General features: G+C 39.8%; 2 protein-coding genes across 6 annotated transcripts in view; both read left to right on the forward strand.

Annotated features, from left to right (window-relative positions):
- Positions 1 to 11,405, forward strand: part of pnpla6 (patatin-like phospholipase domain containing 6) — a 32,296-nt gene extending 20,891 nt beyond the window's left edge. For 3 of the 5 annotated variants that reach the window (XM_046046380.1, XM_046046383.1, XM_046046382.1), the window contains exons 30-36: positions 2,540 to 2,656; positions 4,543 to 4,691; positions 4,866 to 5,018; positions 7,160 to 7,276; positions 7,402 to 7,489; positions 8,772 to 8,914; positions 9,605 to 11,405. In XM_046046380.1, coding sequence (XP_045902336.1) covers positions 2,540 to 2,656; positions 4,543 to 4,691; positions 4,866 to 5,018; positions 7,160 to 7,276; positions 7,402 to 7,489; positions 8,772 to 8,914; positions 9,605 to 9,679 — 842 coding nt within the window. In that variant the 3' untranslated portion in view covers positions 9,680 to 11,405. Of the gene's footprint in view, positions 1 to 711; positions 1,127 to 2,539; positions 2,657 to 4,542; positions 4,692 to 4,865; positions 5,019 to 7,159; positions 7,277 to 7,401; positions 7,490 to 8,771; positions 8,915 to 9,604 lie in introns of those variants that run through there. The other 2 variants (XM_046046384.1, XM_046046385.1) reach the window with 1 other exon arrangement.
- A 4,815-nt stretch (positions 11,406 to 16,220) lies between these two features.
- Positions 16,221 to 21,024, forward strand: part of LOC123969728 (ependymin-2-like) — a 6,744-nt gene continuing 1,940 nt past the window's right edge. Inside the window, exons 1-3 of the mRNA XM_046047354.1 lie at positions 16,221 to 16,346; positions 18,718 to 18,901; positions 19,052 to 19,139. Of these exons, the coding sequence (XP_045903310.1) occupies positions 16,221 to 16,346; positions 18,718 to 18,901; positions 19,052 to 19,139 (398 nt within the window). The remainder of the gene's footprint in view (positions 16,347 to 18,717; positions 18,902 to 19,051; positions 19,140 to 21,024) is intronic.

Here is a 21,024-nt window from a genome sequence, read left to right on the forward strand (position 1 = left end):
TCGTCCTCCCACCTTGCTTGTCAGACCAGTCATCTAACAACACTAATACTATTTTTTTAATATGCTGAATGAACACACCAAACAATCTTTCCATCACTATTTTTAGGTTGTTAAGCTAATTTTCATACATCTTGTGTCATTCATCCAACATATTTGTTGTCATTTATATCACAGACTTGTTTTACTTAGCCTAAATTGTGTTGTTTCTAGCAGTCACAAAATGTTATATTGTTATAATGTTATATATTTTGGTATCTTATCATTCTGAACAAAGTCTATTAAACATTCTTGATTAGCCTTCAAGTAGGTTTATTCAATTGGCTGTAGAGTTGTCCTAGAGTCTGCTTTTATTCGAAATTGGCATCATGTTAGAATTTACTGCATTTGGGTAGAAACCGTAGGCATGAGTAAATCATTTTGTTGCCATTGTATTTCCCCTCCTCTCTGGTAGCATCTTGCACTCTTCTTCTCTATGTTGCAGGCATCTCTCTCTCTGTACTCTCTCCATCTTTCTCTCTTTCTTTTTACATCTGTAATGTGGAGTCCGGCCCATATTTGATGTGTTCCTCCTTCTCCATCTCCATTACCCGACAGGTTGCGTCTGGCGCTATGTTAGAGCCAGCGCGTCCTACACCCCCTATTTACCTCCCCTGTGCGACCCCAAGGATGGCCACTTGCTTGTGGATGGTTGCTATGTTAACAATGTCCCAGGTCAGATTTTAAACACCCGCTCGCCAAAACCTCCCCCCCCCCATCCTTAAGTCGACAATCGAACTTGGCTCCCCTCCTCCTCTTTCTCGTCCTCTCCCTCCCAAGTTCTCATTTGTAACTAACTCCACACTGACCAGGTGGACATTGGGAGCCCATGGTTTGGAAGGAAAGACTAAATCCACTACATGTCTTGGGATTGATCCAATCAGTGCCTCATCTTTCACTGTATAACGGCCACACAACACACTTTTTCCATTTGGCTTGAGTCCACCTCTGAATATATCTTACTTTTGTATGAGATGTGAGGTTTTGCCCACGCATGTCTGGACATCTATGTGTCATAGAGTGATGCATGATGGTCTGGCTTCTTCAGGCCCCCTACATTTGCTAAAATGTTCCAATCACCTTTTTATTTATATATATATATTTATATTATATATATATAAACATAAACATTCTGGATGTGGCTTGTAAATACTGATGCCTTCATGCACCTCTGTACTTACTTATTTTTAAACTTTAAAATTCAGTTACTAGCTTGGCCGACGTTAATCAAATTTGATTGGCTTGGATTTAGTTGGATTTTCAGTTTGAGATCTAGTATAGAGACCAGACATTACTGTGTGTTTAAAGGAAAGCTGATAGTGTTGAAGATGTCACTCCTGCCTTACTGGAGATACTGAAGGGCCGCACCATGTCAACATTGCATCTGTCAGTTGTTGGTGCGGATCATTGTGCGTGTCAGTGGGCCTAAATGTGCGTGTCCTTTGGACTGATCTGCAGCTTGTTTCCCTGTGAGGTCACTGTGAAATTGATTCTGTTTCATTGCAATCACCTCTACCTACAGGAACATATTCGGTCTCTCCTACACCTGTCCTTTCCCCTGGCTTTGCTTGCTTCTATGTGCATGCCAGTCTTAGGCACTGAGCCAATGTATATATTTCTCATGCATATTTTATTTATATATATATATATATATATATATCACGTTTTTTTGGGGGGGTGGGGGGTGGGATATATGTTCTGGATCCTACTGTTGCCCATTAGAGCTACTGTACAAACTGAATAAAGCCCTTACATTACATTAAAATTTGGAAAGCTGTAGGTGGTAGTAATCCCTCTAAAGCCATATTTCAGTAAGATAATTATGCCTCAGCATTCACATACGTATACTCCACACAGAGTTGCACCCCTCGCTTTTCTCTGTGGTGCTCCTTATCCTTCCAACCCATGCAGCGCCTGGCCTGCTCCTGCCCCCTGCTGGCATTGTACTGGACTGCAAGACTGGGCAGGCTGGGTGCTTCCCTGCCATGTTCACGGTGAAGGATCTCCAAACATTGTCACTACATCTGCCGCTGCTCCTTCTCTAACATGTAGATAATTAAAGTAGGTCCATTACGATATATTTTCATTACTTCTTCTCCTCGGGTAATCGTGATTGATTTTGGCTTAAATATACAAGATCTGTGGATTTTGCAGGACCAAATTCAGATGGTCACATGCTATAAGTTGCTGTTGTTGGGACACCGTTTGGAGATTCAAACAGCCTTGGTGCTCTGTGATGGTTGCCATTTACTTTTTTACCTTTCACACAAGTCACACAGGGTCTTTGTGCAAGGTAATGAGGTTTGCAGTGGTGTACAGCAGAGTCTAAAGGTGGGCAGAACCACAGTCCTAGCCTTTGCAGGGATCGGCTAACTTCCTTTGCCCGACCTCCCTCTGGTGTTTGGACTGTGGTCTGTGTCGACACTAACCTGAAACGTATAGCAAACATTATTGAGATGTTATCCCCCCTTCCTCCTCCCTCCTTCCCTCCCTGGTGTGTCAGGCTCTCTGTGGCGTTATGTGCGAGCGAGCATGACCCTCTCGGGGTATCTGCCGCCTCTCTGCGACCCCAAAGATGGCAACTTGCTAATGGACGGTGGCTACATCAACAATCTGCCAGGCAAGTAGAGGTGGTTCTCCTCCACCCCTCCCCCCCACCAACACACAATCCTCAGTGATCAAACTCCTGTCCCCCAGAGGAGGGGGGAGGTGGAGTGAGGGACGGGATCATTATTATGAGGGGTTTTAATCAAGTTGTTTATAGGCTGGGTAAGTATATAGACGTGGGCTTTTCTTAATGCTGATGGAGGGAAGTCAGGTGGTAGTGGAGGAGTGTGCTGACTTTTCCCCATCTGAAAATTGAGCCGGTTCAGACCATCAATTCAAACTAATTAAAAGTAAATGATAAAAAATGAGTAACCTCAGTGAGGAAACAATCTATCAGACCCTTAAATATTCTGTATTACTAGATGGGGGGAAAGTCAGCATTTTGAGTTATATTGAGATTTAATTCAAGTGTATATGATGACAAGGTTTTAATTAAACTAAGAAATATGACATTGAATTGGGGAACATAGTATTTGTCTATCAAACAGCCTGGTGTCAGAAAAGTGTTCAACTTAAAATGGGGAATCACTAGTATCCTGAAAAAAAATATTGAAGTTTCTGACGTTTAAACTATAATGTGATTTCTTTTTTTTTATGTCAGAAGACACCAGTCTGATTTGATATTATTAAAGTCTGGTTCCCCTCGTGATAATGAGCACTTTTCTGTAGGGCTGGGCAAAAATTCACTATTATCGTTTATTGACTTTAATACCGTGGTGATATGGTCATATCATGTTATCATTCTGTTTTCCAAATTAATATCTCCAAGCAATTGTATTTTAAAACTAGCAGAGTTTGTTTTCCACATTTTACACCTATGAGGAGTTTGGCCTCACCTAACTCATAACTGATATGGGAAAATATCCTTCTTAATATTGTGATAATGATTTCAACCATATCACCCAGCCCTATGTCTTTTGTTCATGTTACTGAAGCTTCAGTATTTGCTTCCATTTCAACCAGAGAAAAAATAAGTGGAGTCTGTTTGAGTAGATGGGAGGAGATGTTTTTTTGTCTGCGCACCATTTCAATACATCTTCATTACCTGAAAGCATTTTAGAAACACATCGAACCAAATGTACACATTCCTGTAATGATTACAGAATACATAAACTGTCATTAGCTTTCATAATGGTGCACAGATGAAAACTCCGCTGAGTCTGTCTGTTCAGCTATGATAAAGCATGTACTCTGTACTGATGAAGCACAGCCATAATTCACAAAGCTCTGGAATGAGCTGTTGTAATTCTTGGTACAGGAATCATGTCTCATTATCTCCCAAGCGACACTCATTCTAGAGGTTTGTGAAATATAGTGCTTTCTGGGCCCAAAGGTTGATCCAACTGAAGGGAGCCTTATAAAATCAGCATCCCTTATTCCTGACCTTTGCTATTCTGCCTTCTCCCTGAAGTGTTTGTGCTCCATCAGTTGTATTTATAGTTGTTCTTGGCACACTGGATCAGTGCTTTGGGCTTGTCTTCCTGTTTCTGTCTTTGAATGGGCCCAACACCACAAAAATGTTCACTGCCCCAACGCTCTTTTTAACACTAACAAGTCAGTGAGAAAGGTCATGACCTCAGGCCCTGTGCTCATTGGCTAGGAAAGCATACATTTCTCTATTATTTTTATTTTTATTGCAGTGTTTCTGTCACTAATTGGCCATAAATGCTCTGGAGTGTTTCTGACAACTTTTTAAAAAATTATGTTTTTGTGGTGCAAGTCTGTTTGAACATACTGGCTCCTAAAATAAAGGTTTAAGGAAACAGATATTATCCTGAAACAAGCTTAATAACACAGGATTCATTGTCTTACATCTCTGCTGCTGGATTTTGTCATGCTGTGCTCGTGCGGCTGTGTGCGTGTGTGTGAATGCTGGTGTACACGTTCCACGTCCAACAGCGGACATTGCAAGGAACATGGGTGCCAGAACAGTCATTGCCATTGACGTGGGTAGCCAAGATGAGACCGACCTCTGTAACTATGGCGACAGCCTGTCTGGCTGGTGGCTGCTGTGGAAACGGATCAATCCCTGGGCAGAGAAAGTAAAGGTACATGACGGGTTGGCAGCACAAGGCATAACTATTACTGACTCATCATCTTAAAATATCGAATACTTTATGCAAGCTTCCAGTCAGTATGTAGCAGGGATGATTTTGCTTCTGAGTCTGCAGATCGAGAAATATAAAATTCTAGTAGCATCCCCACATCTGCTTCTTCCGCAGGTGCCAGACATGGCAGAGATCCAGTCTCGGTTGGCCTATGTGTCTTGTGTGCGGCAATTAGAGCTGGTGAAGAAGAGTGCATACTGCGAGTACATCAGACCACCCATCGACCGCTTCAAGACCATGGACTTTGGCAAGTTCGACGAGATCTATGTGAGTCACTTCATGATCATTGCTCATTTTTATGATTTTACTTGTAATGTTTGCATTTGGAAACAAGTTAATTGTGATACCGTGATTTATTTACAGCAAGCAAATAAGAGCACAGTCAATACTGCCTCACTGTCATACTAGTTATGTTAATCGTGGTTAGTGTTGAACCCATTGCTTCGTTCTACAAAGAAGATTTTGCTTCTCTGGAATCACTCCATGTGCGTTTGTTTTAAAGGCTACAGCCATGACAGACTTTAGCACTATATATCTCTGGCAAATAAAGGCAGGATCGTCTGCCCAAAAAAACTTTACTCAGCTAAATCCAACTTGCAAAGTGATGCATTGGCCAATCACATACTTGCAAGCGCACGTTCATGATATATTACTTTTTAATGTCAACACATACTTCTACTGTCATCGAGATCATCGAGACTGAAACTACCTGTCTTGCATCTTTTAACACAGTGCTATTTAAGGTGTGAATGTCTGGTAAGAAGAAGAGGGAATATGCATTAATTCTTTCCACCTTCAACTTTAGCTGCAGAGCAGCTGTGCTCCTGTTGCACTTCCTTTTTCCTGTTCATACAGTCCTTTCCAAAAGTATTGGAACGGTAAGGCAAATTCCTTTCTTTTTGTTGTTCACTGAAGAAATTTGGGTTTAAGATCAAAAGATGAGTATGAGACAAGAGTTCAGAATATCAGCTCTCATTTCGTGGTATTCACATCTAGATGTGTTAAACAACTCAGGACATACCACCCTTTGTTTGAACCCACCCATTGTGAGCAAAACTATTGGAACATGTGATGTTTCTTGTTGCCCAGGTGTTGCCTTTTAGGTTGATTGTCCAAACATTAAATAGCTCTGCATGACTAGTCTAAGTTTTCATCCTTGGTTCAAACCTATAAAGACTGCATTTACTGTTAAAGAGGATAAACCAACATGAAGACCAGAGAGCTGACTATGGGAGAAAAGCAAGCCATTGGCAAGCTGAGAAAAGAAGGAAAATCATCCAGAGCCATTGGACAAACATTGGGCGTAGCAGGCACAACAATTTGTAACGTCCTGAAAAAGAAAGAAACTACTGGTGTACTGAGCAACAGATGTCGAACAGGTCGGCCAAGGAAAAGAGCAGTAGTTGATGACAGAAATATCGTGAGAGCTGTGAAGAAAACCCCCAAAACATCAGTAAGTGACATCACCAACGACCTCCACAGAGCAGGGGTGAAGGTATCACAGTCCACTGTTGGAAGAGAGAAGAAATATAGAGGCCACAGCACAAGATGCAAACCACTCATCAGCAGTAAGAATGAGTAAGTAAGGCCAGGTTGAAATTTGCAAAGAAGTACAGAGGGAAAAAAGTGGAAGGTTTTAGACTGGCCAAGTCAATCACCTGACCTTAACCCAATAGAGCATGCATTACACCTCCTTAAGAGGAGACTGAAGGGAGAGACACCCCGAAACAAACAAGAAGTGAAAGAAGCTGTGGTAAAAGCCTGGAATAGCATCACAAATGAAGAATGTAACAGTTTGGTGATGTCGATGGGTCACGGGATTGAGGCAGTTATTGCAAGCAAGGGTTATACCACCAAATATTAAATGTTATTTACTTTAAGATTATTTGTTCCTTGACTTTTTCTCACCTTAGAATGCTGTGGTCTAATATAAACGGTGATATGTCCTAAGTTGTTTAACACATCTAGATGTGAATACCAGGAAATAAAAGCTGAAATTCTGAACTCTTGTCTCATACTCATCTTTTGATGTTAAACCCAAATGTCTTCAGTGAACAACAAAGGAATTTGCCTTACCGTTCCAATACTTTTGGAGGGGACTGTAGAATAATCCAGCTCATATTCACAAAATCCAACCCAGCAGCACACTTATCTGAAATACAGTTTTGCTGCTGTCTTCCCTCTTGACGATTGTTTTGTTTGCCTGATTTGATGATTACCAAAAAAGACTATCATTAGATGATTTATACTGTAAATGTTAAAATGCCACAAGCTTCACATTTTAACATGGATGTCATTTTACCAAATAAACTAAATAAATCAGTTCAGAGTTACAGAGTTTCAAAACATGTCCTCACTTCTACTTACTATATTTAAAGTACCTTGTTTTTCTATTTCAACTACTTCAGGATGTGGGCTTCCAGCACGGCAAGTTGGTGTTTACTGGCTGGGCTCGAGGTGACATTATCCAAAACATGCTGAAGGACCACCGCTCAGCCGACTACAACAACAGCAAGAGAACTGATGTGAGAAGAGCACATACACACACACTCGCATACACACATGCCATAAATCATATGTAATGTACTTGATGTGTAACGACCTACATTTTCACCATCAAAGTAAATAATAATAGTTTCTTGTCTCGTAGTCCTGCACGTGTCCAGCAGCTGACTTCACTGACCTTGCAGAGATTGTATCCAGGATAGAGCCGGTCCAAACCTACGTAGCTGCAGAAGGTGAAGGATCTCCTGCCAATTCATTTTTGTCTTGAAATAATTCCTCAGCTGTGGAACGTAACTAAGTACATATACTCAAGTACTGTACTTGACTTGTCCTTTCTTTTAAGGTTTAAGTCATTGTTTAGCTTCAGAAATGTGAGGATTAGCTGCATTTATTTTTAATTATTTTAATAAATTTTAATCATTTAGAATTTTGTACTACTGGTAGGACTACTGGTACGAGCACTGTAAAGATGTCACTTTGGGCTCTGGGTAATGACACCATTTCTCCCTATTTTTAGAATATTTACAAACCAAACAATCAATTGATTAATAGAGAAAATAATCAGCAGATTAATCCATCAAGATTATAATCATTACTTTCAGTCCGATACAAAATAGTTAACAATGAGCTTCACCTCGACCATCTAATAATCAGTAATATATAATGATATTATATCATATTTCTGCATCAACTACTTTTAGTCCTTCAAAGGTACAATGTGTAAGATTTGGCCAGAATTTAAGTTCATCCAATAAAGCATTCAAAAAATCAACCAACGTTAACAGAATGTGAAGAAATAACAGCTCTTACGTCATGTCCCAGTGATAACGAGAGAGAGGAGTTTGTTGTGTTCACAGAGGAGCTGCTAGCAAGACTTTATTTTCTAACATTAACCCAAAACAACAAACTCCTCTCTCAAACTGTGACTCGTTTCCACCGTTGTCTTCAACTCTCACGAGATTTCAGAGTTGTCCATGAGTGACTTCTGTCACCCGGAGTCACTCGTATGGATCCTTCCCATGATATTGTTAGACACCTCGTATAAGAGTCTCAGCCTGTCGGTGGCCAACAGGAACACTTTTTGTGGACGTAATTTTGATGGGGCACCGATGATTACACAGCTGTCGGCTGAAGCCATCTACTGCACTGATTCCAAAACGTTTTAATGGTAATAATGATAATATGGCCCAGGTTTAACAATACTGGAACGACCATATAAGTAAAATATCTGAATGCTTCCTCCTCCAGTGTAATTCCTTTTTATAGTGGTTAACATTTTTTAAACAGCTTAAAAACATTGTGTTTTAAAGTCCTTGTTGCAGCAGACGCTCTACAGTTCCCCCTCAGGATTGCGTCAGATTTAATCTGTGTAATAAATAAGGGGTAGCTTTCACCTGGTCTGAAAATACAGTAGCAGATGTCCCTGATATTTTATGGGTGCTATCTAAACCTGGTGGTTCAGTCACACAATAAATTCTCTCTGTAATATCGCCTCTAAATCTTTCTGTTCAACAGAGGAGTCGGACTGTCTGACAGAGTACGAGGAAGACGGGATGGACACAGTGAGAGAGGAGGAGGGGGAGGAAGAGGAGGAGGACGCAGAGGACCCTGAGGACCACTCCCCTGGAGAGTGGGGCCAGAATGGAGTCTTTCAGACAGTAAGCGCACACAAAAACAGAAAACATGACGTGACCAAACCATATTAAATACAGTTTTTCCTTCTGTGTCATTATAAAATGTAGTTGTCCTATCAGTTACATTCATTCTCTCACAGCGGACCACAGATTCATTTTTAGTGCGACGGCATTCCAATGAGTTTTATCCAGTGAACTTCACAGAATTAAAATTTGGGGAACTGGGAGCGCTGGTATCAGACCAGTATAAAAAGAGTTATTACATTTCCATGTAGAATAAAAGAAGAATTGTGAGCAAAAGAGTATAAGTACAAGTTATATCTTTAATATCTTGTGTGCAAAGACATTCTGGCACTTGAGGGTGACACTAGAGCAGGGGTTCTCAAATCTGGGGGCGGGCCCCCCTGGGGGAGCGAAGTGCCTCTTCAGGGGGGTTGTGGATGTTGAGCGGACCTAAAGTTGCTTTTATTTGTTTCTTGTGGTGACATAAAGTGCTCTGATGCTAGAAGGCTATTTTGATAACCTAAATGATTGATTAAAAATTAAATCCACTTTTGCTGGGGTGGGGGGACATAAACCTTTTTTGGCTTCTCAAGGGGGGCGTGACAGAAAAAGCTTGAGCATCACTGCACTAGAGGAACAGAGCTAGAGTTCCTCTAAGCAACCTTTAGCTGCACTGAACAGGTGAAAACGACGCTCTGTTCTACTCTGTAGGATGAGGAGAAATCTGTGAGACAACGCCGGAAACTCACCAGTGACTCCAACACCTCTGAAGTCTCTGACTGCTGACAGAGGGCCACGGAGGAGTAGACGGAGTTTAAACAAGAACAAGGGCCAAATTGCGGGTCCATAAACTGTCAAGGCTAGAGACGTGGACTTCACACTCGGCTCTTGTGAAACTCTGAAATACTGTTTTTGCTTTTCTGGATGAAATCACTGTTCATCCTCTAAATTGTTGAACCTCCTTTGCATCAAGTGGCTTTCTTCTCGCTCCCACTCTGGCTTCATCTGTTCACATTATGACCCCACTGTCAAAAATGAAACGGTGTCCCTCATCACTTTTACCAAACTGACCCATTGCCTGAATCCCTGCCTGCTAACTCCCAAACCTGCCAAAACGAGGGGGACTCCCCCAGTAAACAACACAACAAAACTGTGACACTCTGTGACAAACGGCCAGAAGGACCCCTCCTACATGTCCCACCTGGGTCTCTGAAGTTGACAGTTACATTGCCCTCCATTATTGACGTTTTGACGTATAAAACGGTCCATTAATTTGTTGTGTGTGCTTGTTCTGATGAGAGTGTGTGTAAATATTGCCTGTGTGTTAGGATGACTATTTGGTACAGATGTACAAAGTTGTGGTTTGTTGAAATAGTACAGGACACTGAGAAGAAAACTAAGAAATACATGCAATAGAGGTGTAGCTAGTGGGAGTTATACAAGTTAAGCGTAGATGTCATGTAGAGAGTCAGGTACGGGAAGCTGTAGGGGGAATCAAAGGACCAGTGTTAAAAGCAGAATGAGGATGGCTTAAAATCAGGAGACATTTAACAAGAAAGATTTGTTAATGATGGCGTAGAAAGTTTTGAAATGTCGGTTTAAGAAAACAAAGTAATGAGATAAATGTGCATGGTCAAGAAAAGAGATGGACCAGTGGGAGTTATTTTATTTAAGTGAATTCTCCCTCGATAGAGTAGGATGAGCTTGATGCGCTGTAGGTAAACTAAACTGAACGGAGGATGGAGAGTATGTGTAATGAAAATGAGGGGTGAATGAGATGATGTGTCATCGTGTCTGTGTGTTTCAACCAGTGTTCGATCCCACTCACAGGTGATTGTGGAGAAGAGAGCGATCATGTACACACTGACTACACTACACAACAAACCAGTGTGAGCCTGCCTCTGCTTGCACGAGGTCAAACATATGGTACTCACGGTTCATGTGTATAGTGGACAATAAGGTGTGTAATCTTTAGAATACTAGCCAACATATTATTGTCAGGAAAGAAAGTAATTTTGACATGGATGATACGCAGAAACCTTGAGTAATTCTTAACTTCAAATGGGCAGAAATTCACTTCGTGTAACTATTAACACTTAATTAATATGGACCTCTTGTAGAAATTGTAACAAGATTATATTACACTATACACAATGTTGATATTCATAAATGTATATGAGGTGGAAATTTGTAAGTTGATTCTTTGCTGAAAAACAATGGAAACTACACAAAAAGGGTTTCTCTTCTTAAAATCCATTCTGTTTTATTTATTTGTGTTACCTACTTGCTTTTAAAAAATTATTTTCTTTTTTTAATATTTGGGGGTGGGGAGGTGTCTTATTTGAATTAACTTTGCTTTAGCTGTTTTGCACTGAAATATTTGAAGTATTCCTTGCTCAGAAGATGTTTGGTTTACTAACTGCCATCCACCTTGAGATGCCATGGGAATCTAAAGAATGAAAAACAAATGATAATTTAATATGCATATTGGAAAATAAATATATGCATCATAGCGTGTGGCCTTTGAGTTTTTTCTTTCTTTTTTCAACTGTTTATGCATGTTATGACCTCTACCATGTTTAAATGCACCAAAATTTCTGTAAGTCACAAAGTTTGCACAGCTGTAATGTTGAGCATAAACATGTTTGATGAGACGTTCAGATGATCTTAAACAGGCCACTTATGCCAGGATACTGTTTACATCACCACTCATGTATTTTGAAACCTTAAGGCTGAAATTCCTCTTAATGTGAAAACACAAGTTGAAATTCACAATACTGTTAGTGTAACTCAGTGTTTCCCACAGGATTGTAAGAGACTATGGTGGGTGAGCCTCGGACCCTGTCTCGGAAGAGCATTTTGTACATTTTAAAGTTAAATGCATTAATTTGGTGCAAAATTAAGAGGCTATCTATGAAGAACTTTGCCCTCTTGTAAACAATGTTGTGCTCTAGTAATCTATTTAATCATAAACCTATTGTATAGCTATAAATGGTGAACAGCAACAAAAGTCAACAAATGTATTTAATGTTTTACCAGCAAATATAAATCAAAGAATAGAAAATTAAAAATGTAATTTGCTTAACATTTTATTGTTGGTGTTTTTTAAATTTTAATGGACATATGTAATATGTTTTATACTTTCTGTGAATATAATCCAAGTAATCTTTTCCATACTGTACAGACACCTTATTTTGAAAATCGGACGTTACGTGTATCCGCGCGCTAAATTCATCAAGTCCGACCCAATTTGATAAATTATGTTGTATGTGGTTCTCCTACCGCCTAAATTGAAGACAGCCTCTCTTCAGGTAGGACTCTCATACGGCAACACAGTATGGATTTACCATGAAGGTTTTAATACGTGTGCACTCCAAATTTAGGTGGGGCTAGCTTAATCACCTTCTCAGAAACGAGTGACAGAAACAGACAGTAAACATTACCGTAATTATCTCTAAAGAAAAGCGGTTGTCTCGTCAGATGCTAAAGTGTGTTAGCGTGCGAGCAGCACCCACAAAACACAACCTTAGAGGTCTGTAATATTATGTATAAAAAAAGTTTTGGTTTATTTTCAAACTATGGCGGAACAAATTAGACTGTGGCAGGCCGCCACGGTCTCGTTAATTAATGGGAATCACTGTAAGTGATACACTAGTGGATCCCGCAAAACAAAATGTTTTCACTTAATTTCAGGATAGGGAATTGACCAGATCAATTGTCTTGGAAAATGGCATCCCCATTAAGATAATTTTATGTTTGTAGTGTCAGTGTCCTGTGAAAACACTTATCTCTAAAAAGTCAACTCGTTATTGACATCAGTTTACCCCCATACCTCTGGCTTGTGGAGTAATAGCACCAGCATAGGACTGTGATGCAGCATGTGTGTGACTGCATTGTTGTTGCACAAATGAGCTGCATGCAACGCAGATGGCATGCCTCTTGCTATATCAAAAAGCAATACCTGTTCTAACTGACAGACCAGGGGCTTCACTATCTCCACCTCCATATCCTCCATGTGCTCCATGTACTGCATGGCTCTGCCATACATGGCCTTGCCAGTCGAATGGTGCAATGATACCACCTGAAGCTATGACCCCACTGACAGGATGTTTGTATGGTGGGCGTGGCCTCCCTCCAAATTAATTGGAAGTTTGTACACTCAGACTTGCTGAAAGTGCTGTCTGTCTTATCTTTCCCACCACCTCTTCAAGACCAACCCTGGACCACATCAGATGCATGTTGTGCTTGTTTTAAAGCTGCCTATAGGGCACAACAGTGATGGTGGCATGCACAAACATGCTCTTGATTGGCTTTTTAGGTAAAATTTTTTCAACATGATTTTGGCACTGGGATCGGTGTCGACCGATGTTCATGTCCAACAATGTGAGGATGAAGTGCTGGTCATGCTCCAAAATGTTGCAGGTTACTCAAGCTGACCAGTGACACGCAGCCTTCATCTGCATGGGCAGTGACATGGCCATACGTGTTTTTCTGCCCTTTTCTCATCCCCTCATTACATTCCTTACATCCTTCACTTGGCACAAGCTCCTATCAAGACTGAACTTCACAGGAGTGAAACAAGCCTCAAAACCCCAAGACCCGACAAAAAACAGCTGAGGTTAATGGAAATGTCATTTTTGCAGGTATGTGATCGTAATCTAAAGTACTGGAAAAACTGAAATTTTGATCTGATGGTGGTGCTGGATGAAAAGTCAAGGGACCAGAGTGATTATAGATCATCCTGAAGGGGAATGGTGTCAAACCATCTAATAGTGGTTGAGATATTTAAACATAATGGTGGAGCTAGACTAAGAGTCAGGATCACCAAAGTCACTAGGTTTCATCCTCTGATCACCATGAATGTCTGTACAAACTTTCACAGCAATCCATCAAATAGTTGTTGGGAAATTTCCTTCTGACAGAAAGTGGTTGACCGACAGACCAACATTGCCATAGAGCCATGCAGCTAATAAAAGAAGTTTCTTTCACTGAATCAATAATCACTTAAAACCTGTTCAAAGCTTCTATTGCGAGACTTAGATTATGTGTGTTGTTGATAAACTGCTGTCAGTCTTCAGATAAAGACGAAGCCTCTGACTCTGAACTAACAGCTTTTATAATCATTATCAATGTTCAGTGGGAGTTGTTTCCATTAGAAAAGATCTAACCTGGATACAGTCATGTGATTGTCGCATACCTTTTTATGTTTTAATATGGAGTTTTAATGCTCTGACTGTAAATCTTTCCCTCATTATATTGTAAATCAAGATTAATGGAAAGTATTAAAGCACTCAGGATCAGTATTTAAAATTTGACATCAACCGACATGCTTGTATAATTTGGAGTTTTTAAAATTCTACTTTAATTAAATCCACAATATGCAGTTTTCCTTAAATATTCATTAAAATGTATGGTATTGGAATTTGGAAGTTTGAATCATATCCACACCTAAATTAATCTAGTTTCACTTTTGGCTAATGTGCTTTTTACAGATGAGGTTGTTGGACAGATGATTGTTAAGATGACACTGCAAACACTTTCCTTTACTTCAAAGCATACATTTTAAGTTGGTTTAATCTGTATATTCACTTTTAAACCAAATATGTTCATTATTTATCCACAACCGAGGCATTTTTCGCTTAGGTATATAGATGAAGAATACATTCAGCTTGGAAGTGACAAAAATACAGATTTAACCAGGAAGAGCCTGCATTTAATTGAAATACCAAATGAATATTTCTGAGTGTTTTGACTTTTACTACTACTGCATGTAAATACCACTTATGAATGCGTTGTAAAAGCTGGTGCTCTTACTTTTAAATGAATAGTTGTTTGAAAGAAGCAGTTTTAGGCAGAATGATTTCCCTTAGTGCTATAAATATCCTTAACAGGCAGCAACACACAGTGGAGATCTTTGCTAACAAAGTCATTTTATTGTAAAGAATAAACCTACAGAGTACAATTCATCTGAAGAATGGTATTGTATATAAGAAGATAACGTATCTGAAGACAGACACACATCTACAGAAAAGTGTACATAGATCATCTCAATTTGTCTTATTACATTTCACGTTAAAGTTAACATGACAACAAATAACAGTGGACAAATAAGACTCATAGAGCTATATAAAGTTATTGTTTGTATTATTATTAATATTGATTATGTAATTACTCTAAATATTATTCTCATTGTCATTGACTATAATTTTGACTGAGGTGGAGGTCGACTGTCTCAGAGTGACTTTATGAACCTGCAGATAAGGATGGAGCACCTGACTGTGACTCTCATTTTATGTTACATGTTAACAGCTTCCACATGATCAGAGCTATTTAGGAAATCTGAACACACCCTGCACACATTTTAATCAGTAAGCGTAGCCTCTGAATTAGAGGAGACTTATTGTATTATAAACATATTTATATAGTTTAGGTCTATGTCTATATATCTTTTTTGCAGATAGCTATTAAAAGACATGATACAGCACTCAATAACAAAGGAAACCAGACAAAACTAAAAGGTGTATTTTAGAACCACATGAAGAAACACAAAAGTAGGGAGCCATGCATAGTAGCATTCAAATGTGCTTCAGATAAGCAGGACAACCAGGCTGAGGGGAAAAAATGCAGGAGGAATTATTCTACATCCTGGGAATATTTACAGTTGCAGTCAAAACACTGGAGCAGTAGACTCTTAAGAGTCAGCAGGGTTAAAATCCATTAACTCCTGATCTACAGCTAAATGTGCCTTTGAATAAGGGACTGAATCTCTTGGTTTGAATGACACAGACCTTGAGAAAGAGAAAAGGAATTAGATTAGAAAGATTAGAAAATATTTTCATATAAACATGTATACTTTGAAACTCCTATTCTTTTTTTTATCAGTAATATTAAAGAAATATATTCAAGAGTAAGACATTTTATACAAAACTGCCTGAAGGCTCTCTAATGTCTATTATATATCTACATTTTCAGAACATTATGTGGAATATTATGTCACATTTGTAATAAATGTAAGTGTGACATTTTGAGTCATTATGGAAAAAAAGAATCATAATGTACAGCATCTAAAACTGCACTCAGACAAAAGGTCAAATGAAGGGCCAATCATGGCAACATCTCCATAATATCTGATGAGAGTGGTGTTTGAACATAAAAACAAGCATGTGATGCATTGCATAATCTTATCAGTAGTCATACATCTCACCAACTTGTTCGAAGGAGGGCTGTTAATTACTTTGTCACATTTTTCCTCATTGGGGCAGGCAGAAAAAATGCAGCGGGGGTCGAACCGCGTGGCACGAGTGTGACCAGCTGCGAGCAGGTATATATGAAGGTGTGTGTAGTTACCCGAGACCAGAGTGTCCTCACAGGTCCAAAGCTTCTCAACATAAACTACCTTGCTGTGCTGTCCTGCCTCAGCCTGCTGCTGGTGCCCAGGAACCAAAACCCTGCGGTGAGTATGGGCACCTGGTGACCACAGAATACTTGTTTTTTTTTTTGTTAGTGTTTTGTCAAGCAAGCTAGACTTCAAGTGAATTTAGGCAAAGTGAAGAACGTTTTGACTGTTGCAGAGGTGAGGAAAGATCAATCTGTACATGACAGAGAAATCAAACAAAGTGGCTACAAGAGCATCAAAACTGCAAAGCTGCAAACGGACTTGTCATGTCCACAGGAACTGTAAGCTATGATGCTTTTAATCAGAGGATGCGGGTTAGAAACTACGGGGTTGTCGGCAATCAGACCTTTGCTCTGGACCAGATGATGCTTTTCACACAGGTATATAACCCAGCTTAAATTGTTCCAGCATATACTTTTCAACTATAATAACTATCAACGTACTGTGTGGGCTTTGACACAGTGACATTTTTCCACCTTCGCTGTGACACTGTAATGTAAATGAAAGCTTATCTGTTATCATGACCTCACCAGTGCTGTAGCCAATGAATTAGTGAACCAGGACTTTCTCTACATTTCCTTGTATTGCCTTTGTTCCAGCAGTCTAATGTCTCCTTTTGCAACACACTCAGTGTCTCATGACCTCGAATGATGGTCTTTAGCATATAGAAGTTACTCCTTACAATAAATGTAGTAAGTATTGTCTCCCAACATTTCATAAATACAGGTAGAGTACAGAAACTAAAAGCATTAAGCAACATCTAGCTCTGCACAGAATGATGCCAGTCTGGTGCTACACATTTAGTACTTTTGTGCAAAGTAGGAAAATGATAGGTATGTGAGGTTGCCAGGAGCTTTGCCCATTCTTCTCTAACATGGGGATTCTTGTTATTAAAAGAAATCAACGGCAAGATAATATTTTTTATTATAAATGAATATTTATCCGACTCAGTGACTCCTCTCTACACCTTTCAAATATGAGCCCATGCTAGCTGACTAACATGCTAACAAAGGGCTGGACTGGGACAAAAGATTGGCCCTGGCGTTTTTGGCCCAGGTGGCCCACCAAAATTGGTGTGACACCCCTCACCAATACACCATCCTCCCATTTAAGGGCTCAGATTAGGTGTGTGATGAAATGTGTGATGACATAAAAGCAGCTTCGTAATAAATGCGATTGATATGCTTAACAAATTGTAGAGGTGTTTTCTCAGATATATACTAGGGGTCTCATGAATTTTTTATAATGAATTTTTTATTTTATTTATTTATTTTATCTGTCCTTATGTGTAGTGTGATGTTCTGTGTTGTGTGTTGTTTTTTGTACTGGATGCCATAGAATGTCATTGCACTGTAAAACAAATTTACCTACGGGTATAAATAAAGTAAACAAACAAACAAACAAACAAACAAATACTTAGCCCATGAGGTGAAACATTGCCTGAGGCAATGGCAACAAGACAAGAATATTACTTTAATATGCAGTAATCAGTAGCTTATCATTGTTTGTAGTTTAAGTTACTGTTTTTGGACAACACAGAGTTTTCTTCTATATTTACATTGCATTGCAGGCTTATTGCGCAAATAAACCTTTCTCAAAGCATTTTTATTTGTTAATTAACATTTCTTGGTGCAAGCTATTTTTCAAAACATTTTTAACAATTGCTTTCAAAAAGTGGTGGCTACATGTCCCCAGCATCCCCAGTGTAAATGACCCCACTTCCTTGCTTCCTCCCTACAGGTTGAGCTACTCCATGCTTACCGCTTCACCTCCACTCTCCTCCGGCTCTCTCTCGCCCTCAACCCTGTCACTTTGTCACTCTGCTCCACTGTCTCATGCCTCCTGTCCACGGCTCTCATTTACTCCTTCAAGTGCCTGTGCCTGCTCTATGTGTGTACCGCGCATAGCCGTCTGAATGTTGAAACAGAGAGCAGAGGGGGTGGGGGCCAGTAAGAGATATGATTGGGCCGGCCCAGTGTCAGTCTAGAAAATTACCCAATCGGCCATTGTCCATGCTTTATGGGGCAATCGTTGGCCCATTTTTTAAAAACAGTTATATAAATACATAATTTCCGTTACATCGTCCTAAAGCTGCGTCGGCCCACCGGGCATTTGCCCAGTATGCCAGATTACCAGTTCAGCCCTGTGCCTACATGACATGGTGAAAATGTTTACTGATAAAAGCATATGGTATAACACAATGCAACCAACTTTGAGAATTTTGACTAAGCTTACCCGAAAAATATGAAAATATTACTAGTCTTACAATGACTGTCACAAACAAAATAAAACTAACACTTCCTGAATAAAAAAATAATCAGATATGAGAGTAAGCACAGGTAAGACACAGCAGACTACAAATACAGGACACAGCCAAAGATATGAGCTATGAAAGGACAAAATTTATTGTCTTTCTTTGTCCTTTCAGAAAGTCTACTATGAGATCGACTGGAGCAAATTATCTTGCAAGAAGAAAGCACTGGATACCACCTTTATTCCCATGCAAGTTCCCCCTGATGCTAAACTCATAGGCCAAGCATTCATGGGCTCCTCTTCCTCCTGGGGAATGGGTGTGCTAGTCAACACCTGGACTGGAGATTTGCCAGAGAGCGGTAAGAGGACACATCGTATTCTGAACGAAGAAATCTGTTATCATTTTGACAAGACCAGAAGGGATGATTGCTCTTTTTATACAGTGTACCTTAACACTTGTTAGCCTGATACTGGTGTTTATTTCTTGATACTGGTGTTTATTTCTTCAGGTAAGTATATGACCATCTTCACTGAGACTGGCTGCATCCCTGTAAACTTCACTGGCTACACTCCAGCATCTGGATGGACCACTGTCAGGTGAGACCACAGCTGACTCAGGAGCATGGAAACAATAAATAATCCACATCCCCATTCATATTAATACATATATTCTGATACTAACCCTTAACAATTATCCTTTAGCAGTTTCAAGTCTGGAAAAATCATTGCATTAAGTGCTGGGGGTTCAAACAAAGTTTGAGAATTTCTTATGTCTGATCCACTGGCAGTCAGTGGGTTTTTAGTGGTTAACATAACCCAACAGCACCATAGCCATACTATACAACAACAAACAGTTCCCTAATCAGTTATCAAAAATCTACAGGTTTTTTTAATACGGGGGATTCAGTCTGGGCATGACTGATAATTTCCCACAATTTGGAATCAAATCTGATTTTCAATTTCAATTGTTCCATCTTCTAGGAACATATAAAAAAACAGCATTATATATGGGGGATAAGTGGTGTCATATATCCTTCTCTGCTGAGAGATGGTTTCTCTATTCTGGTGTAAATATCCTCCTTCACTCCTCTTTTAAACCATCTGTCTTCCCCATCCAAATACAGTAATAGAATCACAATGTTGTTGCATTTTTCCTCCTTGTCTTTACCTCTCGTGTGAAAGATGGCTTTTTGTGGCATACACATTGAAGAGGGACAGGAACCTCCACATTGGCGTATACAGGAAACCCACACACACAGACCAGTACTTAATACTATCACCACCCACTAAAGTTCAAGCAAGGAGTTGTCAAAACTGCACCACCAAGTTGATAATGTACCAACAAGTGCCCAGGCCCTAAAAGAAGGAGCACAAAAAAACTGAAGGATGAACTTCATTGTGGATACTCTAACTGGACACTTGTGAAAACAGCCACAAGATACAAGAAAAACTCTAATACTGTGGTTGGTGAAGAAAAGAGGAATAAAATTCTACATCGTCATTCCATACATGTCAGGAGTGTCAGAGAGAGGATTTTCAACAAACACTACATCCCTGTGTCCAGCAACACACTAAGATAGAAACTGGTACACCTGAAAGACCCCACCCCAAACACAAGAAAAGCAACATAGTTTATGCTGTCCAATGCAGTGAGGAATACACAGACTTGTATATCGGGGAAACCAAACAAACATTAATCAAACGTATGGCTCAACACAGGAAGGGTAACTCCTCAGTTTAAGACTCAGCAGTTTACCTAAACCTGGAGAATAAGGGACACTCTTTTGAAGACAGCAACATACAAATTTTGGATAGAGAGGACAGATAGTTTGAAAGAGGAGTGAAGGAAGCTATCTACTTCAAAGTAGAGAAACCATCTCTCAAGAAAGAAGGATGTCTACCAAAGTTATTCCCTACATACACTCACCTAAAGGATTATTAGGAACACCTGTTCAATTTCTCATTAATGCAATTATCTAATCAACCAATCGCATGGCAGTTTCTTCAGTGCATTTAGGGGTGTGGTCCTGGTCAAGACAATCTCCTGAACTCCAAACTGAATGTCAGAATGGGAAAGAAAGGTGATTTAAGCAATTTTGAGCGTGGCATGGTTGTTGGTGCCAGACGGATCGGTCTGAGTATTTCACAATCTGCTCAGTTACTGGGATTTTCACGCACAACCATTTCTAGGGTTTACAAAGAATGGTGTGAAAAGGGAAAAACATCCAGTATGCAGCAGTCCTGTGGGCGAAAATGCCTTGTTGATGCTAGAGGTCAGAGGAGAATGGGCCGACTAATTCAAGCTGATAGAAGAGCAACTTTGACTGAAGTAACCACTCGTTACAACCGAGGTATGCAGCAAAGCATTTGTGAAGCCACAACACGCACAACCTTGAGGCGGATGGGTTACAACAGCAGAAGACCCCACCGGGTACCACTCATCTCCACTACAAATAGGAAAAAGAGGCTACAATTTGCAAGA

This window comes from Micropterus dolomieu, linkage group LG04 (assembly GCF_021292245.1).
Source record: "Micropterus dolomieu isolate WLL.071019.BEF.003 ecotype Adirondacks linkage group LG04, ASM2129224v1, whole genome shotgun sequence".
In the NCBI taxonomy this organism is placed as follows: Eukaryota; Metazoa; Chordata; class Actinopteri; order Centrarchiformes; family Centrarchidae; genus Micropterus; species Micropterus dolomieu.